Source organism: Tetrao urogallus, assembly GCF_951394365.1.
Source record: "Tetrao urogallus genome assembly, chromosome: 5".
NCBI classification, from domain to species: Eukaryota; Metazoa; Chordata; class Aves; order Galliformes; family Phasianidae; genus Tetrao; species Tetrao urogallus.
The window spans coordinates 62,031,839-62,052,266 of NC_136818.1; the positions used below are offsets into that span (position 1 = coordinate 62,031,839).

At 42.5% G+C, this 20,428-nt stretch overlaps 2 protein-coding genes across 2 annotated transcripts; one reads left to right on the forward strand and one right to left on the reverse strand.

Moving 5' to 3' along the window:
- Nucleotides 1-2,605: 2,605 nt before the first annotated feature.
- Nucleotides 2,606-10,661, reverse strand: UROS (uroporphyrinogen III synthase; the record flags this gene model as incomplete). The annotated part of the gene is made up of 9 exons (XM_079535953.1): nt 2,606-2,752; nt 3,439-3,537; nt 5,074-5,159; nt 5,850-5,933; nt 8,071-8,145; nt 8,254-8,328; nt 9,257-9,353; nt 10,288-10,371; nt 10,599-10,661. The coding sequence occupies 9 exons, from the start codon at nt 10,659-10,661 to the stop codon at nt 2,606-2,608; spliced, it is 810 nt and encodes a 269-aa protein (XP_079392079.1).
- A 3,690-nt stretch (nt 10,662-14,351) lies between these two features.
- On the forward strand, nt 14,352-20,198 carry BCCIP (BRCA2 and CDKN1A interacting protein; the record flags this gene model as incomplete). The annotated part of the gene is made up of 7 exons (XM_079536589.1): nt 14,352-14,468; nt 14,622-14,696; nt 14,827-14,907; nt 16,024-16,119; nt 16,632-16,819; nt 17,985-18,156; nt 20,028-20,198. 7 exons carry the CDS (start codon nt 14,352-14,354, stop codon nt 20,196-20,198), a joined length of 900 nt encoding a protein of 299 aa, XP_079392715.1.
- Between the last annotated feature and the right edge of the window lie 230 nt (nt 20,199-20,428).

Below are 20,428 nucleotides of genomic sequence, written 5' to 3' on the forward strand. Positions count from 1 at the left end.
CAAAAGGTCTGTCCTAGAGAACAGTGTAAGACTAGAATGTAGTGATGACATGGGCCGTGTTTAATTGGCATTGCACCACACAGATCCATGCTCAAATGCGGTGCTTTCTCCAGAGCACCACTTACACATTCCTGCATCCTGCTGATTTCAGAAGCAGCAGCTCACCTAAATGTGTGCTTCTCTTCTGTGGGCTTTAAGTATTTGGCACTGTGACTGTCAGCCAGTCTAAGAACCACGGCTGCAGAGTAAGCCCTGTAACTTACTGTGTGAAGTCTGTTACTGTGATTTGGGGAGAAGCTTTGTGAGCTCTTCTAGCTTTCCTGTAACAAAACAGAACTAAAGAATTTCAGCAAGGCACATGGATGAGGTCTCCAATCTGCCAAATGACTAATAAAAGCGTTAAGCCCTCTCTGGTTTAAGAATGCTACAGTGGTTGGATAAGACAGCAGAACATTTCCTGCTTCTTGATACTACAGGCAGGCTTGCAATGCAAAGCTAGCAGCTGGGAGAGCAGTTTGTTCCTTAGATGAACCCTTGTCTGCAGGGAACGGTTTTGTGTGGTGCTCGAGGGACAGGCTGGTAACCAAGAGCCCATTGCAAAGAATGTTATCTAGGCCTTCCAAAAAGATGAATTCCTAAGCTCCAAACAGGGGAGAGCTCAGGGACATGTGAGCTCTGAGGGAAGGATTGTTTCAGCTGTGAAAGTGTTCCTTGGATAAAACTAAGCCAGGCCTATACATCAGCTGATCTGACTGGAAAGGAATAAAAAGCCACTCCATTGCTGCAACTCTATTCCCTTTTTTAAATGAAATATATTACTAAGTGCTGCACAGTGAACCAAGCTATATATAATATATTTCTGTTTGTTAACACAGGATGAATATGTCTGAATCCAAATCCCAGCCATAATGTCACCTGAGTCGCACAGCAGTTTGCACGGCCTCCGTGTCCCATTAAGTGTGCTAAGTACATATTGTATGGAGGTGATGGAAGCTGGTATTTCTGTAGGTGTCTCCACAAGAAACTGGGTCTGAACTGAGGAATTAGACAAATAATTAGATGTGACTTAGGATAACTAAAGAATTTGCCATACAACATGTGGGAATACAAGCTCATGTGGATGCCTTCAGCTTCCAGTCCTTGCTCTCTCCTCTGACAGACCCCATTTCCCCTTCTTCCCCTGCCCCTAGGCACTAGCTCATCTTCTCCAGTTGCCTTCTCTTTCAGCTGTGAGAGGTGTGGGCAGTCCTGTAGGGGAGTTGAACTGACTTTATTTCTGAATGCAAAGATGAGCAGTACTGCACACTATTGTAATGACACTGCTCAGCTGTTCAACAGCTTAACTAAAATTGTCCTTAAAAGGGGGAGGGGGGGGAAATAGTTGTAGAGAAAGTCAGCAATGGCTTCTTATTCATTCTCCTCCTCTTGAGGACATGTCCATGCGGAGTCCTGCAGCTACATCCAGTTACCACGGTGATCCTAGTATCCTTCAGGAGGTTCTTTAATGATGAAATATTCCTCCCACTGCTTAACAGCATCTTCCAGCAATTAGTAGGCTTCTGAGATCCTATTTCATCTCAAGAAACAGAACTGCTCCATAAAGCACAACGGTTGTGTTACTGTGCCTGATCTGACTGATGAATCCTCATATGCAACTTGAAGTTATTTCTGTTTATATTAACATAATTGGGTTCGGTTTAACTCTTATCCTAGGTACAAAGCTGCTTACCTAATTGGAAATTCAGGTCATACGCTCAGAATTAAGCTAATAGAAACTTACAGCAAAGGAGGGTTTCTCTGTTCTTCCACGAACCTTAGTGCTATACTAACAACATGAGTGACTTTCATAAGGATTATAACTGAGTGTATTAAGATTTACATCTTCCATGAATTTCACAGCATTGGCTGAAGGTAGCATGAGTGCTAAATAGGATTACTTCTCCTTTCACAGATAAACAATTGAAGTATAAGTCACATTCAAACAGACAACTCTAACACCATTATTAATGGTAAGCCAGTTTATTTCTCTGTTTACAAATCCTTCTCTACAGAAATAGAAATGAAACCTTATTTTTTTAAGACTCCATACTGCAAGGATGTGTCAATAACTGACCTCCTGTTAGCTTCACTCAGTGCAACAGTACAAGAATTATCCTACTCCACTGAGAATCTGCAATCATTCTCTTAATATAAATATTTCACAAGGAGAACAATGAATAAGCTTTGCAACAGAAAATACTTCATGAGTACGATCTTCTTTTACAACAGAAGATGTGCATGGAGAAACTGACTATACACAGAGAAGTGGAAACCTCACCTTGTGCAGTAGGAGATACCTGAGGTGAACATAGAACACAAAATGTCAATATATTACTCTGATGCACCGGTGGCCTCTCACAGTTTGTTTCCTGGGACTGCACACATAAGAAAAAGGGGCTTCAGGACGTGCTAGACAAATTCTAGATTTCTTAGATACGTGCTAGCAGCTCACACAAGGTGCTGCCAGGACAGTGTTGTGTATTCCCAAACAATACTTCATTGCAGGACAACAGGTCTGCAAAATGAAAAAGCCTTCTGTAGAGAACCACGAACACATGCTGTGCTCTCAGTCAGATAAAATGCAGTTCTGTGGACGAAGTGCTTTTTGGAGCCCAGCAGTGAGGTCTTGAGGAGTGGGATTCTCTGCAGTGCAGCTTACTGGGATTCCTGCTGCCTCCATGGCTTCTGCAGTTGTTGGACCAATAGCAGCAAACTGCAATGACATTGTTTACAGCTGGAATTAGTGTGAGCAAGCATGGGATCAGCTCTTATTAGTTACTTTCTTGGCTAACACTGCTAGAAATCAGTTTGCATGTCTGAGCTCACTGCGTTGTACCATTTTGCACTGAAGACCTTCAGTACAAGTCAGCTACCAGCTGGGCTGTTTAGAAAGTACTTAGGAAAGATTTCTCCTACCATTACAAACCTTCAAAGCTTTACCTTCCCTGTACCAAAATCAGCCTTTTTCCCCACTAGACCTCAATTGGAAGACCAGTAGCTGCACCAGCTCAGTGAATTTGAATTCAAAGAATGAATTGCAAACCTTAATGTTCTCCTTTGCCATCACAGGGGAATTATGATTTCTTATGTAAACAGAAGATTCAGAAATCCTCTACAAGACATTTTTATTCCTCTTTATGTTGCAACGAAAAGCATGGTTATATACTGATAATTATGAATGATGTTAGAACCTTCATTATTTGTTTCTCAAATCAAGACTGTAGAACTTTGCAGTGGATGCTGCCTAACATGTTTTGGTCAGAGGAAAAAGCACAAAGAGCCTGGCATTCCCCACAAGAAAATGAAGGTTTGGAAAGGGCATAACAGCTTTCCTCTCCCTTGGTCTCCCAACCTAGGCTTACTCCCCACTGCATTTCACCATTTTAAAAGAGCAGGTACCTTTATGTGGTTGGCAGAATCACCAGAAAGCTTCTGAATGTGCTGGAGGCAAAACTTGACACCAGATGGACTGAAGAACACGATGCTGGCTGGAATTCCCTGTGTGAAAGTAAGCAGAGGTTGGCAGAGGTTTCTCAGTTCCAGCAGCACATCAGTTCTTTCACAGCAACCCCTTTAAATGTCTCTATATGGACACAAAGGGTTTTTTTTTAAATGAGAAACAGATGCTAAGCCAACAGAGGGCTCTCTGTGGTGCAGTCTGCCAAACCTCCACACAATGCTGAAGTTCAGGTGTGGCTTTAACCAAATACTTTGTCGCATACCCACTGGGTGATAAATGTACTGCAATTATCCTAAATCCATTCCCGCCTATGTCAGTTCTGGCCACGTTCAGTTTCCCAGCTCGTGTGGTTTTACCCTAAGTTCTGCCCACCCAGAGGTGCTGTGACAAAGATGAGGCGATGCCTTACAGCTGCAGATCACACAGAGGGCTTTCTGTCCCACACGAAGGCTTTAAGAGAGCCAAAAGAAAATTCTGCAAGATCTGGACCCGAAGCACGTGCCTTCTTTATCGTGATTTTCTGTTTGAGCAGAAAAATACCCTGCATGAGATGTACCCAAAGCACATCTGCTGTTGTTACCGTGCGTGACTTGGAAGCTGGCCTGAGCCCCTGGAAAGCAGAGCGATGCTTTAGCACAGCGCTGCTCCCTGTCTCACAGTGTGCTGAAACACTTGTTTTTTTGTATCAGCTCTCCATGCACAAAACAGATAACCCCAATATCATCAGCTAGGAACAACTAAAAAAGCCCATGAGAAACAGATTTAATAGCTTCACAATGAAACCAGCAAATCACATTGTCTAAAATGTGTGTAAGGAGTTCCTCAAAAAGAACTCGGAATGTGGATGTATCCTCCCTGGAAGCACTCAAGGCCAGGCTGGAGGGGCTGTGAGCAACCTGGGCTAGAGGGAAGTGTCCCTGTCCATAGCAGGGGTTGGAACCACGTGATCTTAAAGGTCCTTTGCAGCCCAAGCCATCCTATGAGTCTATGGAAATGCCTACGTACCATGCCAGAGCCTTTTAGGACCTCCTGAAAATTAACTTGAAAATCAAGATATAATTTAACAAGACACTGATGTATAGATTAAACAGATGTGAACATGCTCAGGCAAGCCAAGCTATCCCAAGAAAGAAAGGCTACATTTTGAACACCATTAAACACAGATACAGTGGAAAATTCAGAAAGTCAACCTGGACAAAATAAAAACAATTTCTGCTAGCTTCAAATCTTTTTCTATGCACTGCTCCTGGCTTAATAAAGTTTAACAGATACGTTTGCAAGATTTTTTTGCCTTTGTGTACCTCAATACATATGTCACTTGGAATTCAAAACACTTAAAATTATATTCATAAACTGGATAATCAGAGGAGGAACTCTGAGACTACGGAGGGCAGAAAACCACTGGATTCTGATTCATAAGATACAGCAAAGTTGTCCAGAGACACCACAATAACGACAATAATTAAAAAATAAAGCTGTTTAATAAATATCCTCTGGAAGGGAAGGGAAAGGTGTGTTTTGTTAGGTTACATCACAGACCTCAAAAATTCTGACATTCCAATTTGACCCAATACCTGCTGTGAGAAATAGCTGCTCAGTGACTGCTGGAGATGCTCGTGTTGGGCAGTCTGGTACACAGTCAGGCTCTCCAGCGGTATGCCTGGGATCACAAGAGGCATTCAGAACCAAACAGGATGTCATTGATTTCTATTATGTCAGGAAAATGTTCTTATTATGTCAGGAAAATGTTCTTACTGTATCACTTGCACTTCAAAAGTTAAAAAATAGTTTAACTATTTCAGGTTAAAAAGATACAGGGAAAAGGACATGAGGGATTCATACATCTTTCTATGCATATTATACAAGATTAGAACTTTTGTAACTGGAGGACCTCGAAGCACATGAGGACAACTGTCATGTCTCACAGCAGTCTGTGATTAAGTTCTCTTCCTTCTCAAAATGCCAACAAAAGTGATGAACAAAAGCAAGTAACCTTGCTTGAGCTGCGCTGCACCAAGTCCTGGAGCTGTGAGCAGCATCCCAACCTCAAAGATCGACCAGGGAGGCTGTGGATGCCCCATCCCTGCAGGCATTCAAGGCCAGGCTGGATGTGGCTCTGGGCAGCCTGGGCTGCTGGTTGCTGACCTGCACACAGCAGGGGGTTGGAACTGGATGAGCATTGAGGTCCTTTTCAACCCAGGCCATTCTGTGATTCTAAGAAAGCCTGCACTCCCATCCTCCAATCGACATCACAGAAAATTCCATTCTCACTCAAATTTGGTTCAAAAAGGTTAGGTACAAATTGTCTCCTAACAGACTGAGTACAATGAGGCTCAAAGGGAAGTTCAACCTTTTTCTTTAAGTGCTGTAGGAAGTACTTCTCTTTTCAGGGCTCCGCAAGGAAAAAGAAGAGATGATGAATGAGGTTTCTCTCCTGTAAATACACAAAAACTTGTCATTAATTTCTTTTTTAATAAAGATGCATTTAATCCACTTTAAAGGTATCAAATGGTGAACACTGTTGCAAGTGCTGCATGCTTCTCCCCCAACATAGCCCTGTGGTAAATGAAAGCACTCACAAAAACTGCATCCCAATTCAGAGGGCAGAGCTACTTAGCATGTAAATTAAAAAATATTCCATAACCAATACGAATGCATGGACTAAAAAGATCTCATGAAAGATAAACTGCATTTCTATTCCCCGTGCCGTTCTACAAAGAAAAACAAGGACTGTGCAAGTTATCTCTTCCTTCTCAGATACACAATCTCCCTCCATTTTTATATTTAAAACTTCAGCCCACTCTGTACACAACAGCTCTCTGTAAGGGAAAGAACTTTCAGGCAGACAAGAGGACAGAAGTACTCTGCTGGAAGCTTCAGGCTATCTATATGTGTGTTTTCTTGCTTGCCCAAGGAAAAACGATTCCAATTCCAAGGCTCGAAGACTGGAAGTGGGTGTCCACACATCCTCGTATCCTTTCGAAAGGAACTGGCTTCCAACCTCAATTGCTGTTACACTGCCTGCATGTGAATGCTCCTTGCCCATCTGGGAAGAAGGACCTTTCTGGGTTGTGACCTCAGCTTTTAAGCAGCATTAAAGGCAGCAAACACCATTATCTGTTCTTAGACAACAGCTTTTTGCAGCTACTGCCACTAGGAAAGTCAGATGCTCATACGGTGACTGCTTTAGGTGTATTATCTTAAATTGTTTAATGCTCATTATGTTAAGATATTTAATGTAAAGGCTGTTCTGACGAGAAATGAATGAAACTGAAAATATACTTCAATGTAAACTGAAACCCATATTATCATTAATCCTTCATCACTAAATACAGCCAGAAGTTCAGATGTTTTTGGACACAAACTTAACAGCAGACTTCTTGTGCAGTTTGCCTTTTATACAAATAAGGGAAATACAGAGAAAATGTTAAGAAGAAAAGAAGAAAAGCAAAGAGAAGAACAGTAAAGACAAAATGGGAAGACCTTACTTGGAGTCAACACATACTGGCAACTGGCACAAATATTACTTTGCAATAAATCTGAAATTACTTGCCTTGTAAAAAGACTCAATGTGGCTTAATTAGGAGTAAATTCCTTTGTTTTTAATTCCACTTAAGGTGGTATTGAAGCACCTGAGTAACAAAAGGATTACCCTGCTGCAGATTTTATTTTTATTCTGACAACAAATTCTAATGATAGAAAAATTTCGAGCTGTTCCTTTCATTTGCCTATCATGTCAAAATAAATAAGAAAAAAAAAGACAGAGGTTCTTACAAACCACTTGATAAAGGGCGAGAGCATCAACAGGCAGCCTCCAATAAACCACCCGGTACGATTACATCTATCAACAAGCAGTCTCCAATGATTGAAATGTGCTGGATGGTTATTAAAACTGAAGGGTATTCAAAGGCAGTCATTCTCACAAGGATAATGGCAGTGCTACAGCTCTGTGTTAATTTAAATAGCCTGCTGGTGTTCTGGTATGAAACTGCCCTCGGTGTAACATATTCTATGGAGAAGGCTGTAAAACATACAATTTTCTTCCCCACTGGTGGCTGTCAGAAGCTGCTGCTGCTTCCAAACCACTCTCTTTGGGTACAGAAAAACACAATCCTCTGAAACCACGTGTTGGTGCTGAGGAAAGGAGTCGGCCTTATCCACTCTGAATTACGTGGTGGTGAGACACCCCCAGCCCCAGCAGTGACATCCCATGCTCACTGACAATCTGCACGCTCACTAACAGAACCATCTCCACGTTACGACCGAGCAGCAATTTCAAATCATTACAGCTCTGACCTTTAATTAAGAAAAAACCCAACACCATTTGTCTGCTGGGTCGATTAGTATCCAGCTGCAGAGTCTAAGATGTCAGGTGAATTAAGATCCTGGATAGGAATTTCAAAACGTTGTTTATGGCCTTTTAGAGCTATTTAGGTATTCCCAGAATCTGAATCCAGAGATGTAAGATGACACAGACCACATATCCTGCTCTGTTTCAGCATACAGTCGACTGTATATACAAGAAACAAGGTACATGAGCTTAATGTAAATAGAAGATTTCAGATACTCACTTGAGCAAATATATTCAGCTAATTTTTCAGCATTTCCACTCTTTTCTCCTTGTGGAGAAAGGCCAATTTCTTCCACTATAAGCAAAGACAGAAGAAAACTCCACTGAATTCAAGAACTCAAAGTCACAGAAACATGAGCTGAAATTGGAGTCCCAACTTGATCCACCTTAAACTGCAGCTTACCAAGAGAAGCTGTAGCCTTTCCTACCACGTATGTTGGTTTGGTATTCCACTGTTGTTTAAGAGATTTTGACCATGCTGTAAAACATTAAATTAAGTTTAAGCACGCGGCAACAAAATATGAATGCTAAATGAGTATTTGGACTTCTGTGCAAATCTGTGGATACAGCAAATGCCAACAACTAATACAGTAGGACACATTTCAGCAAATCCGGGTTCACAGAATGAATTTTTAATGTATTTTTCATCGCGTAAATAGCAGCCAAAAACATGTGTTCAAAAGCTTGATTTGAGTAAATAGTTCTCAGCTGCCTTTGTTAAATAGTGTTCTTAATGCATGCTTCACCTTATGTCACATCGTATGCAGCTTACATTCATTTCTACTTTGGCATTAATGTAGAAGTTTAAATGGCAGCAAAGCTTCTAGGGAAGAGTACACTGCGAAGATCTCAACACACAAAGTGGGGAGTTTAAAATAGAAAAGAGTTCTCAGCTCTGAAGAACTCAAGAGTGGTGAGGTGCTGGAACAGCTGCCCAGAGAGGCTGTGATGCCCCGTCCATCCCTGGAGGTGTTCAAGGCCAGGTTGGATGGGGCCCTGGGCAGCCTGGGCTGCTATGAAACGTGGAGGTTGGTGGCCCTGCGTGTAGCAGGGGGTTGGAGCTTCATGATGCTTGAGGTCCCTTCCAACCCAAGCCATTCTGTGTTTCTATGATTCTATTCTATGAATCTTAGCATCAGCAAATGTAACCACAACTGACTGCAGAAAGAAATCCATGCTGATTAGTAACTGACGCCAAGAGCTTTTTCCTTTCATTTCTAAGAGCAGCATAAAGCACAGAAAAGCCAGACCCCATTCAGCACAAGACCTTTATGATGTCAAATGAGGTAGAATGATTTTTTTTTTTTTTAAGGCATTCTCCAAACACTGCTGATGGATGAAATAAAAAAAACAAACTTCAGAAAATACCAAAAGAGAAAAACCAAGGAATATGGATGGGCACTTACCTTCATTTTTACTATTCTCTCTTAAACATATCTTGATGGCTTCTAATGCTCTTGGACTGGTAAAAACGAGGCCCCTGTAACGCTCTGGATGAGAAAGCTGCTTGGAAATAGGAAATGTAGGAAGCACATTAAGAATTGAGCAGATACGTTAAAGAAATAAGTCAATCAATTCCTTGTAACCTTGTGAACAACAAAACAGCACCAACAGATAACAGAAACAGGCAATTATTTACACTTATCAGCAGCCAGATTATTTATAAGAGGAATGTATAACAACTACTGGATATTTTCCTGTGTGATATTAATGCTGAAACTCTGCAGGAATAGGTAAGGCTTCCTGTCGCTGCCACGAGCTGAGGGATGGACGAATGACATAGGAGATACTCTACATTCACGTAGGAAAAAACAACTGCCATTTCAAGCAGTTTCAAGTAACACAGAAGGTTGCTTGCTGCTTGTCCCCTACCTGATCAGAAAACAGTAAGACCACAAACATGCTCTAAAAGACTGGTTAAAAAAAAACCAGAGTGTTCCCAGGTCAATTGTAAATGCTGTGATACACTGCAAGACCTACTAAAGAGAAATGCTGCTGGAGATGGGCACTCGAGGTAGGCTCCCTCACAAAAGCTTTCCAGCACAGGAAAGCTAAATAAACAGCTGAAGACAGAATGGGAACAGCCATTACACAGTTTGACCCTATGAGATGAGGTACACAACTTTGGTGCAATGGAAGGATGAACTTCAGGTAAGCTTTAGTTGGTACAACAGTCCTCTTTTCTTTTGCTACAATGCCTGTGACTACTGCTTGTAAGCTTTATTGTCCTATCTAACCACCCTATGTCTTTAGGGAGTACAGACAGCATCCTTCTCATTGTGTGTAACATCACAGGACAGACTTCTGTTAGTGGGAAAACAACACGAGGTACTAAAAAGGGCAGCAATATTATTAACTCAGTGTAAGATGCTGCACCTTGGCAATCATGGCCTAAACTCTGCTGGAAATAAGGCAACTGGAATCCCTCCAAACTTACCTTTTCAAACAAGTCTTCAAGAGATACAAATTCAAATGACAAAACTGGAATCAAAGTTGCTTCAAATCCATACAATCCTAGTTCCTATGGAAAAAAAAAAAAAAAAAATCACAATTCTTTAAATACACTTCCAGCAGTTTTTGCTTCAAAGAAACAACCAGGTCAGTGCAAGTATATTTTTCCTCAGCTAAAATACAAAGGCATCTTACTCATTAGTGAATCTGGTTAGGTTCACCTGTCTTGCTGAACAGAACAGTGCTGTTACTTAATAGCAAAATAACATAACCATTTACTTTTTCCAGTTCACTCACTTTCACATATGGATCTGGTCCCGACTCTTTGTCTTTGGGGTCCTTCAGTAACAGAACCTTCATCGTTTATCAAATAATTGCAGAAGAACTCTGAAATACAATAAAAGAATTTATCTAAATTAGATCTAGAAGCCTTTTTTGCTGAGCAGTGCCTTTAATGGCTCAGCTCGAGCTGGAGCAGGGCTCCCTGTGCAATGAGCCAGCAGCTAACGCACGTTCTCTGGGAATGAATACCCACCCTGATAAGAGCAGCAAATAACATGCTGGCTTCAGATAATGCTGCTTAAGGGAGAAGCTGCAAGGAAAGTCATCAAGGAGAATGCTGCAGCAGGAGGAACAACCCCTACAAGGCAGTCATGTTCAGTAATGTAACATGTAACCTGCTTCTGGCTGAAACAGCTTTATCCCACTCTGTTCCACCCTGTTCTGGGCCAGGCTCACATCTGTTGCCCATACACAGAAGGGAAGGTTCTCCATTCCTTAAATGCTGACGTGCTGAATTCAATGACTGATTCCAACACTTGGGCAAATACAACAAGCAGCAAAGCAAACAAATAGCTGAACACAAACAGAATTCACTAACTGCACACTAACGCTCATTACTCACGTGTTCCTTTCTGATATTAGCACACCAGCCAATGAGCTTTAAAAAGAACAAAAACGAGTACTCAAATGTATGGAATATCAGTGGTTTGTTTGCACCAAATGCATTGAAATCCTCCAAGTTTCATTGAAGACCAAAAGACTGTTTGGGCAAATGTTTGTCATCACAACATTTTTAAACATTTTTCTCTAAAGAGAAAAGGCAGCTTTGGACCAAAGCAGGCCCAGGCACCGGCACCAAGTGTTACTGAGGAACACCTATGGCTGTCCAACACAACACCTTACCAACATCAGCTCCCCCAACGAGCATTTCTACTGAATCATTAATACAAAGCACACAGGACATGTGGCAGCTTCAGTAACCAATGGTGTATTTTGAAGCACTAGCACTATGGGAACATATCTCAGATGTCATTAAATTTAATCAAGAGAGGAATGCAAAAACTTCTGAAGAGCCAGAAGATGTTTCCATATAGAGCAATGAATGGACTGACAGAGTCCAGCGGTGCTCAGTTTACATCTGCAAACGAGACTGTGGTGTGAATAACCTGAACTCAGTTTTGCACTGCCAAGTTTATAGGACGATGTTGGCCTCCCACTTTTGGCTCACAGAACAAGCACATTGTTTGCATGCGTGCCAATAACTGCTCTGTGATGATTGCTCTTCAGCTGTTAAGAGAATACCAGTTAGAACCCATTAGGCTTGCAAACAGCTAATAAGAGGACCATGGATTTTCTGACTTGAGCACAAATGCACACTCAGATGAAGAAAAACTTGTATGAGCCATTCTGGGGTTTGGGAAGCATCCAGTTAGCTCTGATAACAAACCATGGGAGCAAGCAGAGCTCCCAAGGCATTCCTTTGTGGCTGAAGGTACAAGCAGTTTGGTGCTATTTCTCTTAGCCCGCATTACCTAAGTCAGGAGAGGGGTAATTTTGGGTCGTGTTGTGCATTCAGGGAAATATTAATGCTTACAGATGTAACTGAAATGCTTCCCACTCACAGCATTAAACAGTGAAATTCACCATCGCTGTGCCTTCAATTAAAACAGAAAGCTGATTACAGTGTGTATCTCCAGTCCCCCACTCCCCTGCATTGGAAAAGTTGTCCTCAAACTAATTGCAAACCACTTCTATGATGGAGGATGGCTTTGAGAAAGAAAGAAATGGGTCCTTCTGTTTCTGCTTCTAAGTGACACCGAAAGCTGCAAAACACATTGAACTTTAATAAAACTCCAGCCCCTCTTTTATTGCAAGAAAGTGCATGGGTCACACAGCAAGCATTGATTGCCAAGTGTAACAGGAATGTCATAAACTGAAATGGAGATGAATTACAAGACACTACTGACATATGCTAAAAAATATTAAAGAAAAACAATGACTCTGAAAAACCCTGGGCTGGGATTTTTGATGCTATGTATTTCTTACCAATTTCTTTCCTAGCGAATAGCTGGGTTTAATAACCAGAGAAGGAAAGAAAGATTACCTGTGAGGCTGCCATGACTTCTGTTTCAAAAGCCTACCAAACTCACAGATAACATTATATATATACCATTCAACACAAGCAATTTTTCTAAATAATAATTCCTGTTACACAGGAATCCCAAAATCCAACTGCAAAACTAGTTCCCTGACCTGGCAATCCTGTGGAGCTGCAGGACTTGGACCTTCATAGAATCATTCAGGCTGGAAATGACCTCTCAGATCCCCCAGCCCAACTCCAGCCACCCATCCATCCCACTGTGCTCACTGCCTACATCCCTCAGTGCCACATTCCCATGTTTCCCAAACACCCCCAGAGATGGTGATCCCCACTCTCTGGGCAGCCTGTGCCAGTGCCAACCACTCTTTCAGAGCAGAAATTGTTCCCAATCCCCAATTCGAATGTCTCCTGGCGTAACTTAAGGCCATCACCTCTTATCCTATTGCCACCTGGGAGCAGAGACCAATCTCTACAACATACTGCAGCTACATAATGCACAAATCCCCACAGAAGGGGTTTTACTGCTTCATTGAAGAATTCTGTCAATCCATCTTGCTCCAATCTCTCCCTAAGCATCAATGTTTGTATTTCAGCAGTGCTTCCAGAGCAAATACAGCTCTTGACTTCCAGCAGCCCTAACCCAACCCAACCAACCCAACCAACCCCACCTGACCCAACCCAACCTGACCCAATCCAACCTGACCAACACAGCCTGACCAACACAGCCTGACCCAACCCAATCCAACCTGACCCAACCTGATCAGCTCAAACCAACCTAACCCAATCCAACTAAACCAACCAAATATGACCCAACCCCATCTGACCCAACTGAACCAACCCAACTTAACCCAACCCAACCTGACAAACCCAACTAACCCAACATGACCCAACCCAACCAACCCAATTTGACCCAACCTAGCCAGCCCAGCCCAACCTGACAAACCCAACCAATCCAACCTGACCTGACTCAACCCACCCAATCAACTCAACCTGACCCAATGCAACCCAACAAGCCCAACTTGACTCAACCCAACCAACACAACCTGACCCAACCCAACCAACCTAACCAGCCTAGCCCAACCTGACAAACACAACCAACCTAACTTGACCTGACCCAACTCAACCCAACCTCACCAGCCCAACCCAGCCTGACACAATGCAACCCAACCAACCCAACACGACCCGACCCAACCCAACCAACCCAGCTCGACCCACCCTAACCATCCCAACCCAACCTGACCCAATCTAACCAACCCAACTCAACCCAAACCAACCTCAACTGACCCAACCCAACCATCCCAACCCCACACCCGACCCCCCCAATGAAAGGCAGCCCCCATCCACATGGCACACACAGCTGACATCCCCCCCATCTCCCCATGCCCGCACTGCAGCTTGGCTCAGTCCTCTCCTAGCCACTTCATTAGCACTCACTTAACGACACGCAGGGCCTTAAACAGAACAGAGTGCGCACGTTCATAACATCAATGTAACCCGCAGTTCGGTGCAGCCTGTGGGAGCGGACAGGAGCCCCCGCTGCCCGGCACGGCTCCCCAACCGGTTGCCCCCCCCGCCCCCACTCACCCGCCCCGCGCCGCTCCCGGCCCGGCTCCGCCCCTCCCTCCGCGCGTCCTTCCGGCTCCGCCGCGCATGCGCACAGCGGCAACATGGCCACGCCGGCTAAACGTAGAGCGCGGCCTGCATCTCCGGAGCGAGATTCGGAATCGGATTCGGAGCCGGAATCGGGCGACTCAGAGTCCGAGGAGGACGAGCAGGTCGACGAGGTGAGCGGCGGGTTCCGTTTGGCTGTTAGGAGAAATTCCCCTGCAAAAGACGGGGCGGGGGAGCAAACCTTCGCGTTCCTTACAGCCTGGCTCGGTTTTACTCCAGCTTCTAGACAGTTACGCTTAACTTTCTGCATTCTGCTTTTTTTGTAGGAAGTGAACGTTGAATTCGAAGCGCATTCGATATCAGACAACGACTACAGTGGGATAAAGAAGCTGCTGCAGCAGGTGCTGTGCTTTGCCGTTAGCAGGGCTGACGCCTCGGTTCAGTAATGGAGCTGTATGCAGCCGTCAGCTCACGCCGCCGCACGCAACGCCGGGTCTAAAACGTCTGTAATCCCTGCTTTTTATTTTCCAGTTGTTTCTAAAAGCTCCTGTTAACACTGCTGAGTTAACTGATATCTTAATACAACAGAATCACGTTGGAAGTGTTATCAAGGTAAGACGGAAATGGCTCTTCTGAATTAAGTATTTGAAATGCAGTTATGTGCTTCTGGAAGAGAATCTTGTCCTTAACGTTGTTTGTAACTTGCTTGTTTCTTTGTTTTGGGAATAATTCTCTTGTTGGACCTGATATTTTCCATGCTGGATTTAAACCAAACGGTAAAGTTGGTTGATTATTTTGGTTGCTTTCTTTTCACATATGAATTCTGTTCAGTCTTCTTCTTGAACTTTGGACCGGTAGAGCAATTATGATGAAAAGACCATGGAGGAGTTTGTTACTCTCAGTAAGAAGCAGTGCCATATAATTTCCCTGCAATCTCAGGAAATAGATGTAGATGAAGAACATCCCCATGTGCAATTTATAGAGTCATAGAATCACAGAATGGCCTGGGTTGAAAAGGAGCACAACGCTCATCCAGTTCCAACCCCCTTCTGTGTGCAGGTCACCAACCAGCAGCCCAGGCTGCCCAGAGTCACATCCAGCCTGGCCTTGAATGCCTGCAGGGGATGGGGCATCCACAGCCTCCAATTTCCTCTTGTGGTTTCCTCAGTACTCTGCAGAGCTCTGTGGTCTTAGGAATGGACCCTGAAATGAGACCTGAATTTTTCTGCCCAATGTTAATGTGATTCTTAGGTAACAAGTGCATGATAGCCTCTATTCTTTGGCCAAGTATTTTATGTGGGGGTTGCTGTGCTTGTTTCTACACTCTGTTAAAGCTCTACGTTTTCAGACTTTGCAGGTATATCTCCCTGCATTAAAAACTGAAGAAAATTGGTTATGCATAAGATAGTGCCATCCTTTGTATAAAGATGCTGCTTATTAAATGCAACACTCAAATGTTAATGCTATTGAAAAGATAGTGCTGTAGAAGGTACATGGCCTGGCTCTGTGTACACTCGGCTTTAAGTGCATCAAGCCATTCAGTGTTGCAGCACTCTCATAACCATAACTACAATTTGTAGGTTGTGTGTTGGCACGGGTTGCCTACATAGTTGTCATCTGAAGAGCATCTTCTGAAAAAAAAGAACAAAACAAAACACAACATATTTTGGTGCAAGGAGTGAAAATGGAACGTCAGTATGAATTATTTCTCTTTCTTTCATCGAACAGCAAGCAGAAGTCCAAGAAGACAGCAGTGATGATGACGATGTTGATGATGATGAAGTCTTTGGTTTTATAAGCTTCTTAAACTTAACTGAAAGGAAGGTTGGTATTCCTGATTAACTTCTAGGCAGATGTAAGTGTGCCTATGTTCTGCTTTTCTGCCTGGAACAGCGTGCTGAGATAGTTGGATCAGGATTCTGAATTCTGCCATGGAGAATTATGGTCTCAGAAGTTCTGCATCACTTAGTTTGCTTTTGCATCCAGTCCTGCATAACTTGCTGAAGGTCAGAGGATTGAAACGGAGAATTGGGGCTGGTCTGACAAGTATTTCCAGGGCAGCTGAGCTCTTACATTTCTGCACTTCCATCTTGAGCAGCTTTTGAATTTTGCTGTTAAATGTCCTGGTGTCATAACTGCATTCCTGTCAGTTAAGGACTTTTGTTTGCTCTCAGCTTTGGGGCTGGTAAATAGCAGAGGAATCATACAGTGCTTTAGGGACCACGTAAGGAAATTGTCTGTAGGACTCTTGGATGCTCCCTTGAAGTTCACTTTGACGATTTTCTTGTGTAAATAATTGTTGTGTAATGCAAAGGAAGCATACCTTTTGATTCTAGGGTACACAGTGTGCTGAACAAATCAAAGAGCTGATTCTGAGTCGGTGTGAGAAGAGCTGTGAACAGCATGTAGTTGAACAGCTGGATAAGCTCCTGAAAGATGATACTAAGCCTGTGGGTCTGCTTCTGAGTGAAAGATTCATTAATGTGCCACCACAAATTGCTTTGCCCATGCACCAGCAGCTCCAGTAAGTGGAGTTCTCATTGTGTTTTATTTGATGTTTTATTTCATGTTTAACGTGAAGTTGAACAGTACTTTTTGCTTCATATCTTTTCAGAATTCTTATATAGCACTGTGTTAAGAGAGCTGATACTGTAAGAAAGACATAAAACAAAGCGATGATTTTCATCTATAAAGTCTGTGGTTTCTGTAATTTTTTTAAATACCCTTGGGCTTTCAAACTATACTCTTACAAATATGTGCTGTAATACTGTTAGCTGATTTTCTCTTAAGAAGTAGCTATACTATAGTTTAACTTTGTATTACAGTCTATTTGCATTTTCACCTAGGAAAAGTAATTTTTTTTAATAGCAAGCTTGTGTTAAGCAACTGGGATATTTCTGCTTATATGTTAATGTCTGGCTCAGGAATGGAAAATTTGGCTTGAGGGATGGGCTTTTAAGGTGGATGAGTTCAGGCCCATGAAAACCATATGCAGTGTTTTGGTGAGTTCCAGATAAAGAAGTGAAGTAGATCAGGGGGTAGCTGATCTCTTCTGGATTCATGGATTTACATCCTAGATGGGATGGCAGTAAGTAAAGGAACTGATTGTATGATGTTTATGATGTTATACTAGTTTAGTGCCACACTGGAAACCAGGAGATTGTTGGTTACAGAGCTGCAGTGATTGGATGGAGATGACTTCTTTCCCATCAAGTGCTTCAAAGCCTGACTTTGACGTTTAGTGCTAGAATGCAGCTGTCACAACACAAATTCAGGTCTCAGCCTCTTTGTCTTAATGTTTTTGGAGCATTGCAGTGGCAATTCATTTAACACAAGAGTGGGCAAGTGTATCTTCTGTCTGTTCAGTAGTAGCTCTGTGTGAAAGTGATAATCTGATTTGTTTCCAGGACAGCTGCACTTTGACAGGCTTTTTTTGTTTGCCGTGAGCAAGATTCTGGAGAAGATTGTTGGCAGAGGAAAAGACATCCTTATTTTTACTGTTCAAGAGTGCAAGTAGTGTGTTTAAGTACTGGGAATGCAAAATTTGTATTTTAAATCACCAGAAAACAATAGGGGGTAGTACAAATGTGCCTACTAAACCAATATGAGATTTGCACTTGCTGAGGCTTTTAATTGTGTATTGTGGACACATGATTAAATGGAACATGCAAACATCTATTTCTCTTCAGGAAAGAATTAAAGGAGGCACAGAGAACAAACAAACCTTGTGGAAAGTGTCACTATTACCTTCTTATCAGCAAGACCTTTACAGAAGCCACAAAGAATTCTAAGAAGGAAGGGAGAAATCGGCAAAAGGAGGAATTAATGTTTGCAAATGCAGAGGAGGAGTTCTTTTATGAGGTAACATACACAGTTCTATTAATTTGAGATGTTTGTTTTTATTGCAACACTCAAAAAGGTGTTTCACCTAAACTTCAAGGGGTATTTTTGCAGGGATAGCTGCATATCTTTAATTAAGTCCGTCTTATAAAAAAAAGCTTGCTTGTATTGAACACAACTCCTTTTGTCTTTTGTGAACCATTGAGAGGTAGATGTAGGAACAAAATCACTGTGGTTGGAAAAGACCCTTAAGATCAAGTCCAGCTATTAGTTGGACTTGAGTTAATGCTACCAAGTCCACCACTAAACTGTATCCTTCAGTGCCACATCTGCACAGCTCTTAAACAGCTTCAAGGATCGCAGCTCCACCATCTTCATGGGCAGCCTGTTCCAGTGAAAGATATTAGATGAAGTGAGTGTCTGAACTTAATAATGTATACGTCCTAAATAAATTAGTGTTGAAGTGTATGTCCTCTCCACTCACACAGAACGTTAATTAGATTGCCATAAAATGATATTAAGTGCAGCAAGGCAGACACTGAGAGCCAATTCAGGCATAGAGATGCTACTGTGGTTCAACCCAGTGGGCAGCTCAGTGCCTCAGAGCTGTTTGTTCACTTTCCTCGGTGCAGTGGGGAAGGGTTGGGAGCACCCCACCTCCTTGCTGGCATGTTGGTGTGAGAACCTGAAAAGTTCTAAACTTAGTGTAAGCACTGCTCAGCAGCAAATAAACCATTAGTGTGTTATCAGTGTTATTGTCATCCAAAACACAGAACCATACCAAGTGGTAGGAAGGAAATCAACTCTCGTCCAGCAGGGCAGCCAGCCAGGGCTGTTGCCTTCTTGAGCTTGTCAATTGGCTGTGCTTCGTTCTGGTCCTTAAAATGTTATTGAGGCAGCTGAATGGAAGTTCTGTTGGAATAGACTTGGAGCTGTTTGAAGGTTTAGGGCCTCCATTGCTCAAACTGTGTGTTCTTCAGCAAAGCCACTCAACTAATTTGATGGTTTTTCCAAAATTCCATTTGCAGACTGGAGATGCTGCTAGTAAATAGCAAACCTACAGAGAGACAGGTACTTAACTTTCTCTACAAAGGGAAGATGTTATTTTTTATAGTTAAGAGTTCAGCTCACGTTTTTTAAACTGGCTCATGTGAGAGCTAGAAACATTTCTTAAGCAAAGTTTTCCTGTCCATCAAGCATTTTGTCTCATAAAAAGTGACTGTTCTATCTGTACGTAGTGGATGTCAGTGAAAAGATAAATAATAAACATTACAGGCTCCAGCTTAGTTGAAGAAGCATCAACAGGTTTGCTCTAATTCTAGAGTGAAACTTGTAACTCTACTGACTATCACCACCAGGCACAGGAGCTTCTAGAGGTCAGCATTTCTTAATGCGGTAACACGAAATGAGGTGCTGTTTCAAAACGAGTCAGAGGGGCACTAGTTTTTCTTTTTTGCATTTTATTCTGATGCAGTTAAGCTGTAACAGTGGCAATCATTTTAGTATTTCATGTGAATTTTATAAATCAGATGGAAAGCAAATAGTTTAAGGAACGTAATTCTTGGTGGTTTTAATAGTAGGTTGTTTTGGTGGGCCTGTGGTATGGAAGAAAATTTGGCCAAGGAGGCTGTGGATGCCCCGTCCCTGCAGGCATTCAAGGCCAGGCTGGATGTGGCTCTGGGCAGCCTGGTCTGCTGGTTGGTGACCTGCACACAGCAGGGGGTTGGAGCTGGATGAGCATTGTGCTCCTTTGCAACCCAGGCCATTCTGTGATTCTATGGAAATAACTTTCTTTCTAGCAAGATTCCACTGTTCTTGTTTTGTTTAGATTATGTATGATCTTTATGCTGTTCAAAATGCTTAATCCTCATGCATTTATTTCTGTTGCTTAGAATGCTCTTCTGAAGTTCAGCTACTCTGTGCAAGAGGAAAGTGACAGCTGTTTGGGTGGCAGATGGTCCTTTGATGATGTACCAATGAAACCTTGGCGGACTGTCATGGTAGTTCCAGCTGATGGAATGAATGTAATTATGGATAAACTCAAAGACTGTCTCTCATTATGAACTTTCCCTTAAACGGCTTTTTTCTAAAGCAGACATGCAGTGCTGTATATTTTCAGAAGACTACCATGCAGTTGATGGTTTTGTCCTGCTCAAAGCTTCCTCTGTACACTTCAAAGACAAGCAGTTGACTCAACTAAAAATATCTATCAAATGACTGTTTTAATATATTGTATCTTAGCATACTTTGGTATCATCATTAAGCAGTCAATAAAAATCCAGTGTTACAAGAA